Genomic DNA, 24,561 nt, shown 5'->3' on the forward strand with positions numbered 1-24,561 from the left:
GGAAAATGATTGTGAATAGAGCCCACTGCAACAAGGTTCACAGACAGCAAATTGTCAGGAACATGGCCCTGACATCACACTGTGGGAGAGGTTCCCCCACAATATCAGCCCTACACCCTGATAACCTATTATAAAAAAAGATTTCTGGTGGAAAAGTGGGTATCAGCTACTGATTGGAATTAAGTTCAAACCTTCCTCTTTAAATATAGGGACATAGCTAAAAAGGCAAAACAGCTGTGGACTAGAAGAGGGAAAACAAGGCTGCCTAGATGAGACGTGGTTGAGGGACAAGTGGACAGCTTGGAGCTCTACAGAGCAATATGAACTACTTTAAAATGCCTTTTTGCGTCTGCATTGTCACTACATATATTAATCTAGCTCAATTACAAAAAAGATCTGCTTCTTCCCTTCCCTCCCTGCAACTGAACTGAAGCGCTGACAGAGGATGTTTGTCCCATACAGGCTTCCTTTCTTGACGGTACGCGCGTCATCTGCGTTGCAGAGCCTGGAAACCGGAAGTGGATGGTGCATCGTGTGTGTGTATCCCTCCGGTGTAATTACAGTGAAGCTCGGTGGATCGGGGGTAATAGCGGTGGGATTCCCAGAGGAGGAAGATCTGTATAGTGACGTCATCATGAAGAGCAGCGTAGCTCATGTGAGGGTGAGTAATACCGGAGCAGTGCTTTTCAGCGCTGCTAGATTTGGGCGCATAGTACTGTCAATGGAGCTTTCCTACTGGAGAAAGGCAGACCAGGCTATCGGTGGAGTCACAGCCGGTGTGCTGATCACCTGTCTTGTCGTTTTGTCTTAAATCCAATATAATAATAATCACCACCACCACATGCTGATGCCTAACCATACCCTTTCCTTGCTAATAGCTAACATTTACTCCCCCTGTCCCAGTTCTAAACTTAAAGGATTACTGTAGGGGGAAAAAGAGTTGAACTTACCCGGGGCCTCTAATGGTCCCCCGCAGATGTCCTGTGCCCGCGCAGCCGCTCACCGATGCTCCTGTTCCAGCCTCCGGTTTACATCTGGAATTTCCGACTTTAAAGTCGGAAAACGACTGCACCTGTACTGGGCCTGAGCAATACACTCCTGGTGACGGCACGGCCGCGCAGGTGCAATGGTTTTCTGACTTTAAAGTCGGAAATTCCAAAAGTTGACTGGAGGTGGGGACAGGAGCACCGGTGAATGGCTGTGCGAGTACCGGACGTCTCTGGGGGACCATTAGAAGCCCTGGGTAAGTTCTACATTTCCCCCCCTACAGTAGTCCTTTAACCACAGAAATATTAAATACTGTAGTTGAGTAAATGCTGTTTTCTTGTGATGTAGTATTGCTGCAGTTCAGTTTTGATTTTTCTTGGAGAATGTAATGGCAAAAGTCTCTTTGCTTACCTACATCAGCGTCACAGAACTCTGTCTGCATCTTCAAGCTCTTGTTAGGCTTGAGAGGTTGGAGACGTATGGAGGCTGCCATATTTATTTATTTTTAAACAATGCAGATTGCCTAGCTGTGCTGCTGAACCTCTGCCTCTAATACTTAATAGCCATAGACCCTGAACACACATGCAGATCAGATAGCGGCCAAAAATCTGACAAGATTAGCCGCATGCTGACAAGACTATATATACTCTGTACAGCGCTGCGGAAGATGTCAGCGCTATATAAATACTAAATAATAATAAAAATGCTTGTTTCAGACACTGATGCCAGAGGAGGTCAGTAGGGCAGCCAGGCAACAGGCATTTTTTTTAAAAAGGAAATAAATATGGCATCCGCCTTCTACCTCTCACTTCAATTGTTCTTTGAAACAAATCTGAAGTGAAAAACTCTACTAATAGGGGACTCAGCAGAAAACCTTATAGGTAAATTTCACTGACGTGATTAGGTGGACAAAACCTTCTTGAACTGCTAGGTTTACAATAGGCTGTATTAAACCACACACCCACGCCATTTTGCCAATCGCCATGCTGTATGCTGGAAGAGGGTGCTGTGATTGGAGAACTGTTCCATATGAGGTGTCCAGCTGGATCCCCTAAAGTAGACTAGTGCCAAAAACTCACTCTAGGTTTCATAGATACCTTTGTAGAGGGAAGGCTCTAGATACCATGGAGCTTTCCTGGTCCTTGGTCCATCCAGTTGCTCCTCCACTGTCTCTGGTTGAACTTGCTTGCCCTCCAAGGTTTTAGGCACTCCTTGAGCCACCTTCGGAGCTATTCGCATCTCCGAGTAGTTACAGCGTGCATGTGTGAGTCCGGACTCGTGCGTGTGCAGAACGTATATACTCATTATTGGAACTACTTAAGAACGGAAGTCGTTCCAAAAGTGATGGCAGAAAATTAGGTTGGCCGTTAATGGTAGAAGTTTAGGCGTATAGAAATGATCGGTTAAAGGATACCCGATGTGACATGAGATAGACATGTGTACGTACAGTGCCTAACACACAAATAACTATGCTGTCTTCCTTTTTTTTTCTCTGACTGAAAGATTTAAATATCAGGTATGTAAGTAGCTGACCCAGTCCTGACTCAGACAGGAAGTGACTACAGTGTAACCCTCACTGATAAGAAATTCCAACTATAAAACACTTTCCTAGCAGAAAATGACGTCTGAGAGCAAGAAAGAGATAAAAAGGGGAATTTCTTATCAGTGAGGGTCACACTGTTGTCACTTCCTGTCTGAGTCAAGACTGAGTCAGCTTCTTACATACCTGATATTTAACTCTTTCAGGCAGAGAAAAAAAAAAAAAAAAAGGAACACAGCATAGTTATTTGTGTGCTAGGCACTGGGCATACACATGTCTGTCTCATCATGTCGCATGTCACCTCGGTATCCTTTAAAGCAGCAGGGACAGCCATACTATCCCAGGAACAAAACACATATACAGTAGAATCTTGCTATAGTTACCCTCTGGATACAGTAAATTCAGTCCTCAGGTCCCAGAAATTGCATCTATATAAATCAGGTATGTCAAACCGGTCCTACGAGGGCCGAGATCCTCACACATTTTTGATACAGCTCAAATGAATTGATGGGTCTGAATCAGGAACGGTGTGGTCCATCAGGTAGAACACATTCCTTTTTCTCAGTCCATCCTAAACACTGGCATGGATCTGGCCCTCCGGGCCTGGAGTTCGACACGTGATATAAATGTACAATGTATCACCAATTCTGATATAGTAATCTTCTGATCTAGTAAACTACTTTTCCTGGTCCATTGGAGTATACTATAAAGGGATTCTACTGTATAAGTGGATAAATATGACTTCTACTTACGTAACATATGTACTATACTGTCTACATTTTGATTTCAGTAACATTTATATAGTAAATAAAGAGAAAACTGTTCCAGGCATTTTTCATCTTTACTGCCTCTGACTAAACGCAATCATGATATAATATCCACCCTTACTCTTGTGTGTTTTTTTTTTTTGTTTCCCCTCCTCCCCCCTCCCCCCCCCCCCCCCTCCTTCCAGAAATTTTCTCCCCACCGAGCTCTGTACTAAAAACTGCTCTGTCATATCTAGCTTGCTTTGTAAACACATGTGAGCACATGTACCAGGTCTGCAGAGGGGTTAGGTGTATTTCCCTACTTAGCCTTCTGTCACACTGAACTGCCCTCAGCCAATTGGTGACGAGCAGAAATGTGGAAGGGGAGATAGCAAGCTTCCCTTTCCCTGGCAATGTACCAGAATAGAGCCAGGCTGACTGAGATAAGATTCATTATAGCAGACACATTTATGATTATATTGGAATGCTTGCAATGCAGACTGCATGTATACTACATAATAAACTCAGAGCAGGGGGTATATGGAATTTGATTTTATGGCTGACAATCCTGCTTTAAAATAAGAAATTTGGTCCTGATCAATAGCTTGCGCACCCTATTGGAACTTTATGCCCCTCCACGCACCCTCCGCTCTGCCAACAAGATGAATCTGGTTATTCCCGGGACACACTTAACATTTGGTGCTCAGGCCTTTTCCTATGCAGCCCCTACTCTATGGAACTCACTTCCACAATCAGTACAACAGGCTCCTTCTCTGGACAGCTTTAAAAAGAAAAGGCTAAAAACTCACCTCTTTTCCTGAGCCTTTGAGACTGCATAATACAGGGTCACAGCGCTTTGAGTCCCCAGGGAGAAAAGCACTATAAAAATATTATTGTTATTTGTAGCTGCATTTTTCATTGCGGTTGGCTCTGGTGGCCGTTATTTATAGGGCACCCAAATGTCATACTTTAACCTACCGTATATTTCCTATGTAGCGCCCGATATTTATCAAAGATCCTTAGGATCTTTTTCATGCATACCCGAAGGCTGCCTGAGGAGTGCTAAAGAGTTATTTGGCCTAGCAGGTCCTATCACCTCAACAGTGGAAGGTGCAGGAATGAGGGGACAGACTGGAAAGGCTCTATGGTATCCATCAGGGTGGTTAAGTTGGTACAAAAGTCATCCGACGACTCAGTTTACGAAACCTCTGACGCCACAGCCCTGGTATCCAGAGCATTCCATCAACATAGGTATAAACCTGAAGTTAATTTTTCACTTCAGAATCAATGTAAACACTAGGAGGACCTGGCGCTCCATGGCTGGAGGATGCAATGTCCCTGAAAACCAGCCGCTGTATTAAATATGTGGAAACAGTACCTGCAAGCAGCATAGGTATAAGGGAATTACCTCCTGCTATTACATGAAGTCCACCGTGGGCATAAGTTCCGTGCTATGTGCACAAACACCGCTTGCGCGTATGTACTGGATCTGACTGAGGACGCCGAGTCTCTCCACCAGCAGTGATGTCGCACACTCTGCGCTCCAAAGGATATGCAGGATGCTGTCGGCTCAATTCCTGTACATGGAAGCACAGAGGGGACACACCATAGTGCAGACTGCGCCTAGTGTTGGACAGACCCCACAACGATTGTACTTACTGACAAATGCTTGTTTATTAACCTATCAAAGATTAAAATCCAATCTGGATTTCGGCCAGCAGCCTTCCTCAGTGGATGTTTGCATGTAAAATATAAAGTCCTTATATAAGATACATAATCATTCACTCCTCCCCCCAAATCAACAGCCGACAGTATGGGAAGCGGAAGGAGACAAAATATTACTCAGAGCATAATTATTGCAAGCAATATGTCCAATTTGTACATCCTGGTTACTCTAACCAATAACAATATACAGTGTTATCTACATCTAATAACACCATTTATAAAATAATGACATAATAAAAATTCAATATACTGCAAAAACATGTAAAAATACATAAAATTGTATCAACGCAAATTCTGTGATTAATGACCCAAGAATCATTTTTTCCCATCTCTTTCAGTAATTGATGTTCAGTTTTGGTGAAATTGGTTCTCTGGTATCGATTGTGCTTAAGGCCCCGTTCACACTTGCGTTTTGGCAAGTAAACGGACCGGATCCTGACCTGATCCTGTTTAGAACCGTACGGTTCCGATCAGGATCCGGTCCGTTTGTATCAGGCATGCATCAGGCTGCCATCCGGATCCGTGGGCAAAAAATAGTTAAATATAAATAAAAAAATGTTCGGGTCAGCAGAAGGTGCACCTGGTGCACATGTACAATCAGGTTCCTCCGCTGTAGGCATCACCTCCACCTCCGATATTCTGCCAAACAGCTCCAGCACGTCTGTCACTGCTGCTCCACTCCAGACATGCTTGGCCCATGTGTCCCCATCCGAAATGGCCGCTTGGATACGCATAGGAAGTGGGGTAGAACGTCAGGTTTTTGTAGACAGTGTGTTCTGTGCCTTCCGTTTCCCATTGGTTTCTGTGTTCCTGATGGTGCTGTCAGGCTCAGGTCAGGATGCGTGGGCCGGAGATCCGGACACAAAAAATAGCGCATGTTGGAAAAGAGTCCGGATCCGGTCCGGCTCCGTACTGTACGGAACGTACGTATGTGAACGTCCGCATAGCCTTTGCATTGCTATGCGGAACGTACGTTCCGTTTGTACAGTATGCGGTCCGGATCAGATCCGGAAAATCCGGATAGCGAACGCTAATGTGAACCGGGCCTTAACCCCATTCTCCTCTAACTCATCTAAAACTACCTTCTTAAAAATATCAACATACTTATTGTTGGTGATGTTTGGATTAAACACTGATGGTTTCTTAAAGAGAGACTGAAGCGAAAAAAAATATATGATATAATGAATTGGTTGTGTACTATGAATAATTGCTAGAAGATTAGCAGCAAAGAAAATATTCTCATATTTTTATTTTTAGGTATATAGTGTTTTTTCTAACATTGCATCATTCTATAATATGTGCAGATTACACAACATTCAGCATTCAAAATGATTCTTTCAGAGCAGTCTGTGAACTAATGACCTCTCCTCTGGCAGAGAAAAAGTAAATAGTTCAATAACAGTTGAGATAATAAAAGTCAGAAAACAGCCCTCTCCACAACTTTGAAAGTCATAGAGCTTAATGGCTTTTTTTGTATAGAGATAACAACTGGAGTTTCTTAACTCTTCCTGTACTGGAAACAATTAGACTGATGTATCTGATCTTAATGTTTTATTTCTTATCTGTACTACACATATAAATCATAATATCATAATTTTTTTTTCGCTTCAGTGTCTCTTTAAGATTAGTGTGTTGATAAATGGACTGTACTTGACATGTTCACAAAGGGGCTGTTTGTTGTAAAAAAACAACAACTGTTTTTGATGTTCAATTTTCTAACAAATTTGTTGACATCAATATAAGTTTGGAATTTGTCCATAGGAGTATCTGGAACAAACTTCAAACCTCGGTCCAAGATTTTTTTATTGTTCTCTGTTAAACTAACTGATCCTACTTCAAAAATCCCCTCATAACTAGCCTTCACTCCCTTAGTCTTTTTAGGTCTGGGGTGTAAACCCCTTCCTCCCCTTCTTCCTCGTCGTCTCTGAATCTTTTTCTTTCCCATGCCTCCCCGTGGGTCTGAGGGTCGTGTGGCAAAGGTCTTGGTTTCTGTGGCATCTGGAGTGACCTGGGTATAGATGGATGGTAAGGGGCTGGGTCTCCTGGTCTGTTGGGACGGGGAGGTGGGCCTCGTGGTGCTCTCCATGGTGATGGTTGGTAGCGTGGGCCATCCTGAAAAGGGGTCTGGGGTTCTAAAGGGGCAAACCTAAATTCCTAGTGAGCATTGTGTGTTGTTTACAGACATCATGTGCAAAAAACACAAACACTGGTGCACATGACAGGTGGGGTCCCCGGGCTCTGCCACCACATTTACAGCACAATAGACACAAGCGTCGGGATAGACGAGACCTGCCACATTTGGACTATAAGACGCAGTAGCTTTTTCTCCCCACTTTTGGGGGAGAAAAATTGTATTATAGTCCCAAAAATATGGTATATATTAAGTTTTCACTTGCAGCACACTAATTTTTCTTACATAGTTATTTTGGTTGAAAAAAGACATACGTCCATCGAGTTCAACCAGTATAAAGTACAACACCAGCCTGCTCCCTCACATATCCCTGTTGATCCAGAGGAAGGCGAAAAAACCCTTACAAGGCATGGTCCAATTAGCCCCTAAAGGGAAAAATTCCTTCCCGACTCCAGATGGCAATCAGATAAAATCCCTGGATCAACATCATTAGGCATTACCTAGTAATTGTAGTAATTTACATATACCATGTCTTCCATTATATTTAGTATTAAGCTTCCTTATCCATGCAGCCACAAAATTATTGAAAAACACTATGAAAGTAGTACTGCATGTAGCAAACTGTTCTATTTGCACTAATGTCAATTTTGTGATCAGCTTTTGATGCCTTTTCAGACCATAACTTTATGTATCAGACTCTGAGCTGTGCGTCATAATGGTTTATAATCTATTTTTCTGTTTGTATATTATTACAGAGTTCCTCCGGTTATGACAAGCGTGATTATTATGGATCTCAGCGAAGAAGCTCCTCTCCAGAGGACAGGTATGAAGAGCTACGTTATATGTTACTAGTCTTCATGTGGATCGTTTTATGCTAAGTTTTTACTGCAGCAATTCCTGTTTGTTTCCCCGCGCATGAATTAGGACGTGGAAACACAGCCAAATAATTTTTACATACAATCTCGTGTGTGTGTCTGGTGTGTGTGTCTGGTGTGTGTGTCTGGTGTGTGTGTCTGGTGTGTGTGTCTGGTGTGTGTGTCTGGTGTGTGTGTCTGGTGTGTGTGTCAGCAGATGAGGCAGTGAACTTTAAATTCTAGCTATACAGATTATAAGCTTGTCTGAATAGGTGTTTTTTGAGGGTACGTTTGAAAATATCCAGGCTTGGAGCATGACTTATAGACTGTTGTAGAGTGCTCCAAAGGAGAGGTGACACTCATGAGAAATCCTGGATGCGAGAGTGAGAGGTGGTGACCAGGCTGGATAACAAATGGGTCTCTTGGGTGGAGTGAAGCTTCCTGCATGGATGATATCTGGAGATTAGGAAGGAAATGTATGGAGGGGCTTGCCTATGTAGAGCTTTGTATGATAGTGTTAGGCATTTGAACTGGGTCCTTTGGGAGGCTGTTAGCCATTGGAGGGATTGGCAGAGAGGGGAGGTGGGTGAGAAGTGCAACAGAGTTCAGTAGGGTCTGGAGAGGTGTCAGTCTGTTTTTTCGTAGGCCACAGTGTAGGATGTTACAGTAATCAAGATGGGACATGATTATAGCATGTACAAGTATTTTAGTAGCCTTGTGTAAGGAAGGGACGTATTCTGGAGATATTTTTGAGATGGAAGTAACAGGAGGTTGTTAATGTGTTTGAAATGAGAGCTCAGAGTCCAGAGTTACTCCTAGACAGTGAGCTTTAGGAGTTGAGGTTATTGGGGTTTTTCTACATTAATTGTAATTATAGGTGGGGAGAAGAGAGAGAGAAAGATGGAGAAAATATCACAATCTCTGACATGAATGCAGCGACAACAGAAAGACAGGGACTCAAGATAATAGCATAGAAGAGGTCCGGAGCTGAGAGATAGTTTTGACTGTCATCAGCATAGAGGTGATACTGGAAACCAAAAGAGCGTATTAATTGTTCCAGAGTATAGAGAGAAGAGATCTTAGAACGCAGCCTTGTGGTACACCAAAGGTAGGAGCTAATCCAAGAATGTGCTAGGCCCTTGACACCCAGTGATGAGTGTCTCGAGAAGCAGAGTATGATAGACAATGTCAAAGGCAGAGGAAAGGTCAAGGATTATTAGTACAGTAAATTGGTCTTTGGATTTTGCAATGAGGAGGTCGTTTGCAGCTTTGGTGAGGACTCTTTCAGTGGAATGGTGAGATCAGAAGCCAGACTGGAGGGGGTCTAACAAGGAGTTAGTAGACAGGAAGTCAGACAGTTCTGACTAAAATTGTCGTTCCAGCAGTTTGGAAGCAAAGGGAAAAAATGAGACTGGAACAATACTTAGAGAGGGCTGTAGGGTCCAAAGAAAAATATATATGGACGTGTCGCCGGTAAGTTGGGCGCCGGCAGAGCCGAATGACAGCTCTCCCTGCTGCAGCAAAACTCCCCGGCGGGATTAAATACGATTCCCCCTCCAAGTTGTCGCAACTCAGAGTGAGATGTAATCCGGGGTCTGGCAACGGCCGGAGCCCTGAATTACCCTTACACACCCCGCGCAGCATTGCATTGCTGTTATGAGGCGCCTGGTGTCGGCGCCCGCTAATGAGCTCCATTCACCAAAACCACCTGTTTCGCCAGAAAAGGTTTTTTTGGATTAGTGGTGATATAATTGCTTGTTTAAATGAGAAAGGCCAGGGTGACACTTGGCAGAATCACATGAGTTTTCCACTATGTTCTATGGGGTAAACTCATGTGAAGGGAAAATCAGTACACTATAAAAAAAATGTTTCCCTATGACAGAGGCCCTATGGCCCATACTCACGGGCAACTTTTAGGGCCTGTCGCCAGCACACGTGGGCGACAGGCCGTCGACAGCTCCTCGCCAGGTCCCTCCGCGTACACACGCGGAAGAGGGACCAGCGGCGCGACGGAAGCTGTCGCCGACGTTCCCCCTCCCCGCCGGAAGCTCCGTATACTTCAATGGAGGTTGCTGTCGCTAGTCCGCGTACTCACGCGGACTAGCGACAGTTGCGGCGGCGACTGTCGCCAGGCGATTGAGCAGTTTAATCGCCTGGCGACATCAGCGACGGGCGACAGTTCGGGGTGCGCGCCCGTGCAACGGCGCATACTCACGGGCGACCTGTCGCTGCAACGCGCGCGCCGCGTGTTGTGGCGACAATTGTAGCCCGTGAGTATGGGCCACTAGAGTGTATGCACTAAACCAAGCAGAATAACATCAGTAAAGTCTTATGGCACGAATAGTAGAGCAATACAATACATACAATGCATTATGCTCCACTCATTCTGCTCTAACTTTACACACTTGATACACCCACTTGTCACTGGTTGTGTATTGTGAAAGTTGAAGAAATAGATTTTGCAATGTCTTCCTAATTCATTTTGAAAATGTTCCATGTATTGCAGGTATCGAGATAGGTCACCTTCTCCTAGTGACAGAGGATACTCTGATCGCAACCAAGGTTACGTGGACCGTGATTATCATGACAGTGATGATGATCGACCTAGAAATGGACGCTATGAAGATACGAGGTAAGCTTGTTTTTATGTAGACTCTTGCTAACAGAACGGAGTACTGTTTCCTATTTTGTTAATGCGTAAATAGAAAAATGGCATTTTAATCCTTTAGACAAGTCAAGCGAAGGAAGATTATTACACAGAGAGCAAGCAGCGAATAGGGTTTTGCCGATAACTAACTTGAGATCGCCACACTGCTGCAGGTTTTTTTGCCTGACTTAGCTGATATTCTGATCGAGTGCACAAGAATTGTATTGACCAGCCCCCTTTCTGTGAAAATCCTCTTGCTTAATGTACTCAGATTTTTCCTGCTTGCTGTGTAGCGCAGTGACATAAGTGCTTGTTATTGTCTGGAAGTTAAACGTTGCAGAACTTAAAGCGGACCTCCGGTGTAAAATAGAATCAGCACAGGCAGCAGACGTTATAACAGAGTACAAAGAAGAAAAGGCTAAAAACTAACCACTTGTGCCATAAAATAAAAGTTTTGTTTGTTATCCAAGCTCCCTTTCTGAAAACTGCCATGGCAGATTTCTTCCTTTGCAAAGACTGCTAAAAGACTGTGTCATCTGTGGGTAGGAGAAGCCTCACAGCGTGGTCTGATGTGTTCTCTGATTCTACCAGAGCCAGCCTTTTCCAGAGAGGAAAGGTGAGGAGAGAAGTAGTGCAGTGCCAGTCATTAGTATGTTTCATTCCAGAGCTGCTATGCTTCCCTGCTACTTAAAGAGGCACTGTGAAGTCATATACCCACTTTTATGCACCTATGAGGTACTTTTCTCGGGAGACGGAAGCCTCTGGATCCTAATGAGGCTTCTCCCTTTAATTTCTCCCTCTCTTCTCCCTTTATTTATATCAGTGTATATATAGGGCACCTCTACCAGTGTTTTGTCAGATAGATGATGATAAACTCTGCAGTTGAGTTCCTAGGCAGGTCTAGGACAACCTTTGTGTCTGGTACTGATGACTTCTATAAAACATCTCTCTCTGTTTGAGCCCTAAAGGTGGCCATATATCAGGCAACTTGGCGGCCGATCGACCATCCCATTTGATTGTTTTAATTGAATTGGATGAAAATCGGTACCGCCAAGTGCATGCCCAATCGACGATGCAACCAATTTTCGGTCTAAATTGGTCACATTAATTGGTCGGACATGCTGCAAGATGTCGGGCCTTGGTGGTCGGTCGGATGCGCAGTGGTAACACAGCAAGCGATATCGTGACGAGCTACGAAACCCCTGACGTTGAATGTTTCATCTCTTCTTTTAAACCCACCCCCGGTGCCCATTATGCTATACATTACCTCTCTGTGTCTGCTGCTGCCTCTGGGTTATGTCCTCCGTCCATACATGTGCCCCAAGGGGCAGCTGGCATACACGGGGCATGTGCGATCAGATCTGATAAGAGAGATATCTGTGTCTTGGTCGATCTGCCCACAGAACGCCTGATGTATGGGCACCTTAAGGCACAGGAAGAGAGAATTTCTGGTGTTTTTGTCCTTTTTTAATAATCCATTTGTTTGGCTAATGTTTGGTCCCTAATCTGTGGGTAGGGAGCGAAACTGTCATGTATGTATGATTGCAGGTGCACTTGCTGGAGCTCACTGATTTTGGAAAGCAGTAGATTAGAGATAAGAGCCTCTTAAAGGGGAAATTCAGCCTAAACAAACATACTGTTATTAGGTTACATTAGTTATGTTAACTAAAATAGATAGGTAGTATAATCTCTTACCCTTTTTAAAAGAACAGGCAAATGTTTGTGATTTCAAGGGGGCAGCCGTCTTTAACATGGGGGCAGCCATCTTTTTGGTTGAAAGGAGGTGACAGTTCCAACTGTCCTGTGTCCTGATCACCCCTCCCAGCTGCACGTGCTAGGCTTCAAATCTCAAATTCAAAATATAAAAAGAAAGCAGAACGAGAACAACTTCATCAGAAATCCCATCATGCTTTGCACAGCATCAGGGGAAAAATACCCGGGCAGTTTTCTTCTGTGCAGCTAAAAATGAGGCTTGGGTAAGAAAAACAAAGTTCTGATGCTGTGAAACTTAAAGAAACACCAAGCCTTTTCAGTGCTGCTGAGTAGATTTTTAGTCTGGAGGTTCACTTTAACCTCCATTTATTTATTGTGCCTGGTTCCTAAATAGTGCTATTGTGTTGTTCCCCCATTTTACTTTCCATTACCAGTTTATTTTTTTATTTTTTCTAGGTGGAGAGAGCGGGACAGAGAGTGGGATCGATCAAGAAGAGATCAAGATAGGGAATTTGAGCGAGATAGATCAAGAAGAGATCCAGATAGCGACTCCGAAAGAGAAAGGTCACGGAGAGATATAGATCGAGATTTTGAACGAGACAGATCAAGAAGGGACCCAGACAGAGACTATGAAAGAGACAGATCACGCAGAGACTATGATAGAGACTATGATAGAGATGGCTCCAGAAGGGACCCTGATAGAGACTATGAAAGAGACAGATCAAGAAGAGACCAAGACAGAGACTATGACAGAGATCGTTCAAGGCGGGAACTGGATGGGGGTTATTCAGAAAGAGACAGATTTAGAAGAGATCCAGATGGAGAGACTGATCGAAGACTGAACAAAAGATCCCCCCCACCAGGTGGAAAGGATGAGGAAAGGTCAGAAGATACTAGAGCAGAGCCCCCAGTAAAAAAAAAGAAAGAAGATTTGGATCCAATTCTTACCCGGACTGGAGGAGCTTATATCCCCCCTGCCAAGCTACGTATGATGCAAGAGCAAATAACTGATAAGAGCAGGTAAGACGCTCCTTTTTGAATTTGATGAATCGCCTGTGTGTAGTATTTGCAAACCTCTTCTGGAAGTTCCATTAGATTAACATGCTATGATGCCATAGTCTAGTGGAGGTGCCATGGTCCTGAGCTCAGAGTCTACAAACCACTAGCCTGGCAGAGCGCAAGCCTCACCCTACTCTCTACTGACACGTAGCGCTATGGAGGTTGAGGAGTATATGGCAGAGCTGAGGTAGTAGGAACTTTTTTATCATTTATTGTAAAGTGAAATTTTATAAATAAAAAAATCGTAGTGGGAAGCCTCTGGATAATCTAGTCTTTCCTGATCCTCTTGTACCCCAGCATTCCAGCACTGTATTCTTTTAAATATATTCAACAAGAGCTTGTCAAATGGGTTTTTTTCCTCCAAGCCTCTTGTGCTTGGCTTTTTGCGCCGTGCATGACTGCTTCGTTCTATTGGACCATTGAAAGGCCTCCTAGTACTGAGTAGGGATGATCACAGATATGCACAAATTCTTCTGAGTTTATGCAAATATATGCAGCCTGAAAATGGACCAATCAATTTAAACCTGGGTTAAAAAACTGCATACATTTACATAAAAATTTGCATAATTTCGGAAGATCTCATTGATCATCCCTAGTACTGAGGTAAGTAGCCAGAATTGAACCCTTTTCTCTTTGCAGGTTTGTTCAAAATGTGCTTTAAATTGATTTCTGTGCGCTTGATATGAGGCATTTTGTACAGGACCCTTGAGTTCCCCTGCTTAGAACTAAACATCACATATTGCAGTACTATTGTACAGCGCCACGGAATATGTTGGTGCTTTATAAATGATAATACTATGACCTTCTAACATTGGATTAACAGTTCATGTGATGTTTTTCATAAAAACCCATTTGTATATTCTTTGAGGCAGAATTATTTGTGTTTGGTTTGTGATGTCTTATTCCTCAGGAATACTCACTGCCTTTGTGGTGGATTCAGTCTCATTAATAGTAGTTGCTTCCTGCACTGCCTTCCTGTGTAAACACAAACTAGACGGGTCTCACACAAGAGAGCCATTCGGGGCGGCCTCTGCCGAGAGTCTAGTGTGCGCACAGCAGCTCTGATGCATTGGTGAGAGATCCGGACTACTGGATAATCTCATCTGATCGCTCAGGCCATTGTTCTCCTCCTCACGCTAACTGCTGCACGATCATTCTATACTAGTATTTTATTAAGATAGTGCTCAGATCCCTTTAGGTTTGGGTTTTATTTTAAGGCTCTGTTAAACTGAATTGTAAATGATTTAGCATTAGTTATGGAACTAAAAATGGGGTTCTCATTTTTCGAGTGCAACATGCAATAATTTTTTCCTGTATACATGTTTATTTAAAGATTATAAATGTATTGTCCTTATAAATCCTTATAAATGTATTGTCCAGTACTAGGAGGCCTTTCGATGGTCCAATAGAACGAAGCAGTCATGCACGGCAGAAAAAGCCATGCATTGTGATAGTGCTGCTACTTTGACACAATTCTTGGATTGTTGTGCTCACTAGATAATCTACAATTGATTATCTGACAGACTTGCCAGGGGATTCCCTCTACTTAGTAACTGCTACAGGTCTAAATCTGTACAAAGGCACAATTTGATCGAAATTAAACGTATGTATGGCACTGCAGGCCTCAGAGCTGTACTAACACGCAGCTAGGCTAGTCGAGTGATGCGTCTTTCTTTTGTGAAGTGAGGAGGAGGGACAACAGCAGGAGGCACAATGGTGTAGCTTCTGGGGGCACTTGGTGGTCACTTCATGCCGGACCATGAAGCACAAAGGGCGTAAGAGGTGCCTGATATAAATAAAACTACATTAGAAACCTCTAAAATATGAAAAGAAAGAGGTGGCTCATCTCCAAGGATGACACCAGGTTAATACTAAATATTTAACAAGTTTTGCCCACTTCATCAGGCCAGCAATAGTGTCATGGTAATAACAAAGCCTAGTGCCTCGTTGTTGTTACCCTAGTGCTATTATTGGCCTGAGGAAGTGGGCTGCTATGTTTATTTTCCTTCAAAGGGACCCCGAGCAGTAATTAAAATCAAAACTTTCGCTTCAGCATGGTACTCTTCATTATGAGAGCACCTCCTTGGGAAAGAAAAACATTAGCAATTTGCATTATGCTTTGCTCAGTCAGGTTTTTTTAGTCTCTTTCTGATCTCGGAAATCTCGCTGTTCTCCACACCAGGATTGACCTCTGGAAACTTTCGCTTATACGACTGACATGTCTGTCTCTGCTGCCAGCACCTCAGCTTTCTCGATTCCATATTGCCAAACTCCTGAAACCGAAATACAAACAAATCCATTCTTATTAATTATTTGGGTTTCGCCCTGCGGGCTTGTACTCTGTGCACCTTTAGATTGACCAATATATACCGTAATTGATCTCGTTTCTTTATAGTTCTGATGAACTCTGTTTACTCTTTTTAGTAGACTGGAGCTAAACTCCTCTCCACTACCCAATGTACAATGTCATAAGTACTTACCTTTTTAACATATGCTCCCACGGACTTCACCTTTGGAAGCTCTTACCTCATTGAAAACTCTTACCTCATCCCCCCCTGTACATACTCGGCCGCAGTATGTACTAAGCACGGATGCCACACACATGTCGCTGCTACCTGCAGACTGCTTTTCAGCTGAGCTTGCAATGCTCTTACTTATATTCTTTTTTTACTTACCTAGAACTTCAATGATCGCAATCAGCTCTGCTAGAAGTCCTGTTTGTTGTACCCTCTGACCAATGTTTGCCAATGCTACTACCTCTATACTTGCCCAAAAAATGGCTACCTCCCTGTAGGAAGGTGTGTTTTGCACTTTAACTGCACAGGGTTCAGGTCTACGCATGCCAGCTTCATATGCCTACATGAGAATCACTGAATGCCCACTAGGTAGGTAGTCCTATGGCAAACATTCTACAGTCCACGACAAACGAAAAAAACGGTTACCGCTCTGCAGCCATGGCGACGGACACCAGGATTGGTCAACTCCTTTTTTTTTTTTCCACCTCCGGTACACCCTTATCTACTGTTCCCCCCCCCCCTTTCTCTATTGGGAACTCATGCTGCACCGCATTTTTTTTTTTTTTGCTACACGCAGCTAGCACTTTGCTAGCTGCGTGTGCAATCCGATCGCCGCCAATCCACCGCTATCCATCGCGCCGCAGCCGCCCCCCCCCCCAGACCCCGTGCGCTGCTTGGCCAATCAGTGCCAGGCAGCGCTGAGGGGTGTATCGGAGTCCCCTTTGACGTCACGACGTCGAGGACGTCGGTGACGTCATCCCGCCTGTCGCCATGGCGGCGGGGGAAGCCCTCCAGGAGATCCCGTTCTTTGAACGGGATCTCCTGATCTCCGATTGCCGGAGGCGATCGGTGGGGCTAGGGGGATGCCGCTGAGCAGCGGCTATCATGTAGCGAGACCTTGTCTCGCTACATGATATAAAAAAATAAATTAAAAAAAAAACTGCTGTTCTGCCCCCTGGCAGATTTTGATAAACCGCCAGGAGGGTTAAGGTGCATCACTTAAAGGGAAGGTTCAAGCAAAAAAAAAAAATGAGATTCACTTACCTGGGGCTTCTACCAGCCCCATGTAGCCATCCTGTGCCCTCGTAGTCACTCACTGCTGCTCCAGTTCCCCGCTGGCAGCTTTCTGACCTCGGAGGTCAGGGCCACATTGCATACATTTTTACGCATTCCAGCTAGTGCAGGAACAAAAATTTACGCGTTTCACCACTAACGCGTAAAAATGTATGTGTTAATGTTCCTGCACTAGCGGGAATGTGTAAAAATGTACGCAATTTGGCCCTGACCTCCGAGGTCAGAAAGCTGCCAGCGGGGGACTGGAGCAGCAGTGAGTGACTACGAGGGCACAGGATGGCTGCATGGGGCTGGTAGAAGCCCCAGGTAAGTGAATCTCATTTTTTTTTTTTTTTGCTTGGACCTTCCCTTTAAAGGAATAATCCCCTAAGTAACCCTGTCCAGATAAGCCCTGATCCGCTCTTGCAAATCATTCCCTGGGAAATATCTGACATCTATGTGTCTCCATGTACCTTGCTGGAAAAAACACTTCCTATTACCTCAGTAACCATGATTGTCTCATAGCAACTGCTTGTTTCACATATTCTGGCATTCTTTTCCCTGTGCCTAGACTCTGGGAAAAATAATCTGGAATCCGAGATACTCTGTAGAGTGTCTCTGTCCCGTCTATGGATCCCCTGATCAGCTGCTCCGTGCAAGGTGCCTGTTTGCACAGCCCTGATGTGGATCCCCGTCCCCCACCTTCGCTGATCTGACGCTAGCTTGCCAGCTTCTCATTGAGGGCGTGCCTTTTCGTGGGCTTTTCCAGCGTGAGAATATTTTTATAACAATGGCTCATGTTTATGTTGTTCGTCGCCAGCTGGTCTGGCCTCTGCACTGGATATCTCTGATACAGCCTTGGGAGTACCGAATCACACTGTTCTTCAGTGCTTCTAGAAATCCTCTTTAAAGGTATACTCTGCAAATCAAGTCTTTTAACTAATCTCTGTTAAAGTAACTGAGGCCTACGAATTCAAACATATAATACTTAAATTCTAACAGCGCCCTCTTCGCGTCATCACGCCGGCCGCTCAGCGTCATCACGACGGCCGTCGTGACCGTACTGCGCATGCGCGGTTTTCTAATTCTGAACCGCACATGCGCAGTACTGTCACGTCGGCCGCCGTGATGACGCTGAGCGGCTGGCGCGAAGAGGGCGCCAAGGAAGTGTCAGCCCGACACCCAGCCAGGTGAGGCCGGCAACGGAGCCGCCAGCATGACATGCAGAAGAGTTAGGAGGACGGCGGGGGACCTCGCAGCCTACGGTGGGCTGGAGGAAGCCCCAGGTAAGTGAAAGTTTTGATTTTAATTACTGCTCGGGGTCCCTTTAATAGTAGTCTGTCCTGCTGATCCTCTGCCTCTGATACTTTTAGCCATAGACCCTGAACAAGCATATGCAGATCAGGTGTTTCTGACATTATTGTGAGATCTGACACGATTAGCCACATGCTTGTTTCTTGTGTGATTCAGACACTACTGCTGCCAAATCAACAGGGCTGCCAGGCAACTGATACTATTTAAAAGGAAATAAATATGGCAGCGTCCATATTCTTTTCACTTCAGTTGTCCTTTAAGCCACCTTGAAGGATGTATTAACTAATGCTTGTTTCACTGCTGTGACAGCTCTGAATGGCCACCCTGGCTTAGAACGGTCTAGTTTTAGCACTGGCCTTTAACTATCAAATGCTGAACCTTGGCAACCAGCTTATCAAGGGCATTATGAAGTCTGCGGGCACATTTGGCTCTTATCTAAAACAGCCACCAATATGGCGTACGGAAATTTTTCTCAAGGGAACTATTCTATATACAGTATACTTAAATGCAGGCCAACAATTATCTGCATCAAGTGAACGTGCTATAGAGAAAGTGTGGGCTTAAAGGGCATAAGAATAAGTATGTGTGTGAGAGGATTAAGAAAAGTCACCGTATAGTTTTATAAATGCGTACAATAAATCATGCCTCCACATGAACTGCTTGTGTTTCTTATGTAGACTTAACTTTTTTCACAAGAAGAGACAATATCTCTCTAAACATTCCACGCAGGCCTTTGTCCTAGTTCAGTTAAGTCACAGTATGTAAGCATGATCCAGGAGTACAATGGCTGAGTCTTGGCTTTCTGCTAAAGCTTTAATTGAAGGAGAGGTGGGTGAAAAAGGAACGTGAACAGAAGTTGCACAAAAACATCCCAGTTGGTGGCATGTTAATTTCTAGGGATGAAGTGGTATTCATTGTCAGAAAGGAGCGAGAGGCAGGGGAAAGGAACAATGCTGAAGGAACCTTCTGACGTGGCTCAAGTATGAAGTGTGCTGGAAATAAGTGTATACAAATAATTATGAAGCTGGCTTGGCATAGAGTACAGCTAAGAACAAAGTGGAATAACCTGGCTCTCAGCATTTTTCGCTTATTGTCAAAAATATAACATTCCTCAATAGGAGACTAAGGGACATGGTGCCCTCTCTCGCACATCGTGGACAGAGGTCTGTGAATGTGTGATCAGGAGAACTATACCCTAAATGGCATTTGGGTACCTCAGTTTTTGATAAACACACAAACAAGCAGGCATAAGATCAGTCTGATGGGCCAAATACTTGTCACATGAGGAGTTTTCTAATAGGTAGGTACTGGCACAGGAACAAGAAGAGTTCCACAAGCCATGGTCAGCAATTTGTGGTCAAGCAGCAGATATTTAGGCTGGAGTAGAAATGGGCAGACTGAATTAAGCAGTGAGTGGTAAGAGATGTATCCATAGGCAGAAATGGGGCTGCACAGGCCAGGTTCAGTCACAGTTAATCTGTATTGTAACCGTTCAGACACTGGTCAGAAAGTTGAATTATACAACGCTAGTCACTAAGGCCTCTTTTAGACGGATGACTGAACTGTGCGCTTGTCAAGCAGTTCAGCGCTACGTCTGCCGCCCTCCAGTGCAATTCGGGTGCAATATAAATGCAGCCGAATTGCAGCAGTTGTAACATCACGCCTGCCTATCGCTGACACGTGGAGATATTATCCAGCTGCATAGGACATGCGACTGAGCATAGCTGTGGCCGCTCTCAGATGTGACTCACAGGGCTGTGGAGTCGGTCCAAAAATCCACTGACTCCGACTCCTCAGTTTAGTATTCCACAGACTCAGACTCCTCTAATTTGCATATTACAATTTTGTTGATTAAAAGTATGTAACATGAAATTCGTCTCTAACTGCCAACACTTAGGAATTTTACAAGACAACTGAAGTGAGAAGGATATGTAGACTACTATATTTATTCCCTTTAGACTAAAACTAGTCCTTGGTAAGACTACTTGTAAAAGGTACAAACCGGAACAAAGACCATCTATCAGGCCCTATTCAATGTAAGTGTGGGTGCATGTAAGAGTGATGTGCAGGTACTCTGCAGGGGAATGAGGAGATTATTCCTCTATTACACATTCTTCATGCACAATCTGAACAAGGTTTATGGGTGACAGACAACACCTCTGTGTTCAATGTGCACAGCATTCTCAGTGGATTCCCTGCAGCTCTGTGGGGAGTGCATATGTAGAGTATAGTACTACTGTGTAACAAAGTAAACCTGAGACAGATGAAATTAAAGTTTTATACATACTTGGGGCTTCCTCCAGCCGCCTTCAGGATAATCAGTCCCTCGCTGTCCTCCTCCACCACCTGTATCTTCTGCTATGTGTCCAGGTACTTGAGCCAGTCGGGCGTAGTGCGCATGCACACACTCCACCGCCGGAAGCATAGTACACCTGTGCAGTTGCAGAATGTTCCTGGCTGTGGGAGCGGCATGTGGCTGGACTGCGCTGATTGGCTGAATTACCAGGACTCATAGAAGATCCAGGTGGTGGAGGACAGCAAGGGACTGATTGGCCTGAAGAGGGCTGGAGGAAGCCCCAGGTATGTATAAAACTTTACTTTTCAACCGTCTCAGGTACCCTTTAATTTGTAGTCACCAAACCAAATTTTAACAACCATATCAAATTATTTGATTTCATGAGCATCAATGCAGAATTATATTCATCTCATTGACCATCTCTATTAGTGACACAGCTCCACATCAGGCTTTATTCTTACAGCATAGTTGTTATTTAGTATATAAGAGATTCCTGTGTACACATCATATATACAGTCACAATCAGATATGTATATCTGACCTTAAAAATACGGGGACTGTTTTATTGCAGCAGCACAAGTAATTAATTTTGATTATATATTTATATATTATGTGTGTGTATATAATATGTGTGTATGTATATATACATTATTTTTTAATGACTATTATCTGAGAAATAGAACATTTTATCATATTTTCTATTTTAATTACAGTTACAAATTCATTAGGAGTCAGTGCATTTTTTCCCGACTCCAGGCACCCAAAATTACTCCGACTCCACAGCCCTGGTGACTCAATGGGGAGGGGAGGGCATCTCCCTAGTGTCGGTACCAAGCACTAACAAGCGCCTGGCTCGTGCAGAAGAGCAGCTGACAGGTGGCACATTTACTGCCTGTCAGCTGCCTGTCTAAAGGAGGCCATACCCAGACAAAGCTTATATAGCCAATTTGGCACCAGTAGTGGCATTGAACGTGTATGTGCAGATGTTTGAGCGTGGATGCATGTTGTGAGATGCAAACCCTCTGATGACGGTGGAAGGCTGAAACCTGGTCAGGAAGGAGAACGGGCATTCTCTGAACTACAGTCTGGTGACTTTCTCAGCACTTAGCACTTTACTGGCTATTGTGCAATAGTGTATTGATGTGTTTTAAAGCAAAAGGGTTCGGTTTGCATGGACCCACAATGTGAGTTTGTGTTTTTTCATTTTAATGATTTTGAGTTGTTGCAATAAAGTGTATCCCCCCTGTGTTTGAACTTAGCCCTGACTCCTGCATATATGTTTTTTTGGGGTGACCGTCACTGTCTCCGATATTGGGCACAAAATGTCTGCAGGCTTCACAGTGTGGGTGAGTGCAATAGAGAGCGCTGAGGATTATTGTTTCTCCTTAACACCCTCAAACTTGCATTCATAAGCAAACAGGTGGTCATAAAACCATTAAAAAGTTTTTCAACAGTATAAGTGTCCAGCGTTTTACTCCTGACACGTTTTTTAGCGCAAGGGAAATTGCCTTACTTATTGTGCCATAAGGTGAGCAGTACTTTAAAGTGGACCTCTAGGCTCTAAGTCCTTTGAACTCACTCAGCCCACACAGGTCCACAATAATTTGTCTGGGACAATGGGGCGAAGTGTCTGTATTATTATTATTAAATGCATACATACTGGGCCAAATCTAAGGGCCTGTTTCCACTACACGCAGATTTGATGCAGATTGGATGCAGAATTGATGCAGAAAAACTGACTCCAATGAATGCCTATGGGCCTGTTTCCACTAAACGCGATTATTCTGATGCATATTTTCCTATAGGCATTCATTGGAGTCAGTTTTTCTGCATCCATTCTGCATCCATTCTGCATCCAATCTGCATCAAATCCGCGTGTAGTGGAAAAAGGCCCAAAGTGTTTCGGCATTGGCCTGTTGCTACTGGTTGATGATTTCAACTTTATTTATGTTAAAATGGGTTGTATAGCAACGCAAGTGACAACCCTGGCGTCTTAACTGGCAAATAAATACAACAACTTGTTACCCAGAGAAAGGAACGAGTCTAAGGCTAGGTTCCCAGTAGTCCGTTGCATAACCGTATGTTGCCGCCCGCCGTTAAACTGCACCTGCCGCACTTTGAATATCGCCTAGATGGAGCATTGCAGCGCTGCAAGGCACGTTACAATGCATCAGTTACACCGCAGCACACCACTGTGAACAAAGCCTTTTTATCACAATGTTATTGTATTAGGCCCGGTTCACATTAGCGTTACAGGTCCGGCTTCCCCGGACCCGGAACGCTCCGTACACAGTGGATGGTGAGTGGATACATTGTTAATCAATGTATCCATTCACACTCGTGCGCCATCCGGATCCGATCCGGGAACGCAGCTCCGGGACGGTCCTGCTTTTTTTCCAACATGCGCTATTTTTCAGTCCGTCCCGGTGCGGCTGCGGACCCGGGCCGGATCCTGACCCTTCGCATGCGGCCATGCTGTGCAATGAGAAACTGATGTTTCTCATCACACTGGCAATAGGACCGGATGCTTCCAGCACCGGTCCTATGCCACTTGGGGGGCCCGGACTACACGCCGGTATCTTCCATGCTTACGGTGCCTTTCTGGCACTGCAATGTATCTAGTTCCGGCTACTTTATTGTAGCCGCAACTGATACATTCCGGATCCGCAACTTGTGCCGCCTTGTGGCCACCGCAGAGACCCGTACGGTCTCTTTGCGGCCCCCGGACACTTGCGGACTCGAACCGCAAGTGTGAACGGGGCCTAGTCTTTCACTGTTTTCCAAAGCCATAATGTGTGTGCTGTAGTTATGTTTCTATTTATCACTGTGTCATTTTCTGCCAAAAGGCCATTTGGCTTGAAAAATCCTTCATCTCTTTGCCCAAGACTGTAAACAGCAATTATATAGCTACTAAAATGGAAACAAGTAACATTTATGCATTAAGCTTTGTCCATTATCAAGTTGTGTTTTCTAATACAATTGCTGAAACCTCTTGTGTTCTTCTCTGTACTGACACTTTGATTCTGTTCCACAGCTTAGCTTATCAGAGAATGAGCTGGGAGGCATTAAAGAAGTCAATTAATGGTCTCATTAACAAAGTGAACGTTTCTAATATTGGGAATATTATTCAGGAGCTTCTTCAAGAAAACATCATCCGAGGACGGTATGTGGTAATTCCATTGTTTGTCGCTTTTCTTGTAATCCCTTTCATTTTGTATTATGTTGGCCCATTTTTGTTTGCTTTTGTGATTTGTATAATATACATGGAATATTTCCCGGTATTAGTTAATTATAATGTCACTTTTTTACTGGCTTTTGATTTTAACTCTTTATCGGCCAATTTATATAGAGGCTTGCAAGTGCTCCCGGCCAGGTTATTTTAGCAGATCTTTTTTTCTTCTTTGTTACATTTCCCTGCTTCTAATTAATACTGCTGTAATGTGTATTTATGGCCACTTGTCACTAGGGGGCAGTGTGAGACAATAGAGGACTTTTGCTTTGAGTTACTACATGTTCTGCTAGTAGAGTGAAACATCAAAGCATTCCAAGAATTTACAGCACAACTAGTTCTGCTGACTGAGATCAAAAGCAGTGCACTTATCTTAAGCGAGATAATTCTATTGAAGCTGCAAATGGGTTAAAGAACTCAGCTGATCACTTCTAGTATCAGAATCATTACATAGAGCTACAATTACATTTTGAAAACAATGCAACCCTTTCTCTGAAATCAAGAAATTGTGGGCGCATGATCATTTATTAACCTTTCAGCAATCCTTGTAATAGTCTGGCATAATCCCGGTGAGGATTGCAAACCTTTCCTACCGGATACCAATTTTAAAGGGAATCTGAAGTAAAAATAAACTTATGAAATAATGCATTCTATGTGTAGAACAGCTAAGAAATCGATCAGTAGCAAAGAAACGAGTCTCCTATTGTTTCCAGTACAGGGGAGTTAAGAAACTTCAGTTGCAACTGTAACT

At 44.0% G+C, this 24,561-nt stretch overlaps 1 protein-coding gene across 1 annotated transcript in view; it reads left to right on the forward strand.

The window, feature by feature from the left end:
* Positions 1 to 467: 467 nt before the first annotated feature.
* Positions 468 to 24,561, forward strand: part of CWC22 (CWC22 spliceosome associated protein homolog) — a 143,666-nt gene continuing 119,572 nt past the window's right edge. The window contains exons 1-5 of the mRNA XM_068245424.1: positions 468 to 661; positions 7,885 to 7,952; positions 10,490 to 10,615; positions 12,800 to 13,363; positions 23,616 to 23,744. Coding sequence (XP_068101525.1) covers positions 635 to 661; positions 7,885 to 7,952; positions 10,490 to 10,615; positions 12,800 to 13,363; positions 23,616 to 23,744 — 914 coding nt within the window. The 5' untranslated portion in view covers positions 468 to 634. The remainder of the gene's footprint in view (positions 662 to 7,884; positions 7,953 to 10,489; positions 10,616 to 12,799; positions 13,364 to 23,615; positions 23,745 to 24,561) is intronic.

The sequence above is a fragment of the Hyperolius riggenbachi genome, chromosome 7 (genome assembly GCF_040937935.1).
Source record: "Hyperolius riggenbachi isolate aHypRig1 chromosome 7, aHypRig1.pri, whole genome shotgun sequence".
NCBI classification, from domain to species: Eukaryota; Metazoa; Chordata; class Amphibia; order Anura; family Hyperoliidae; genus Hyperolius; species Hyperolius riggenbachi.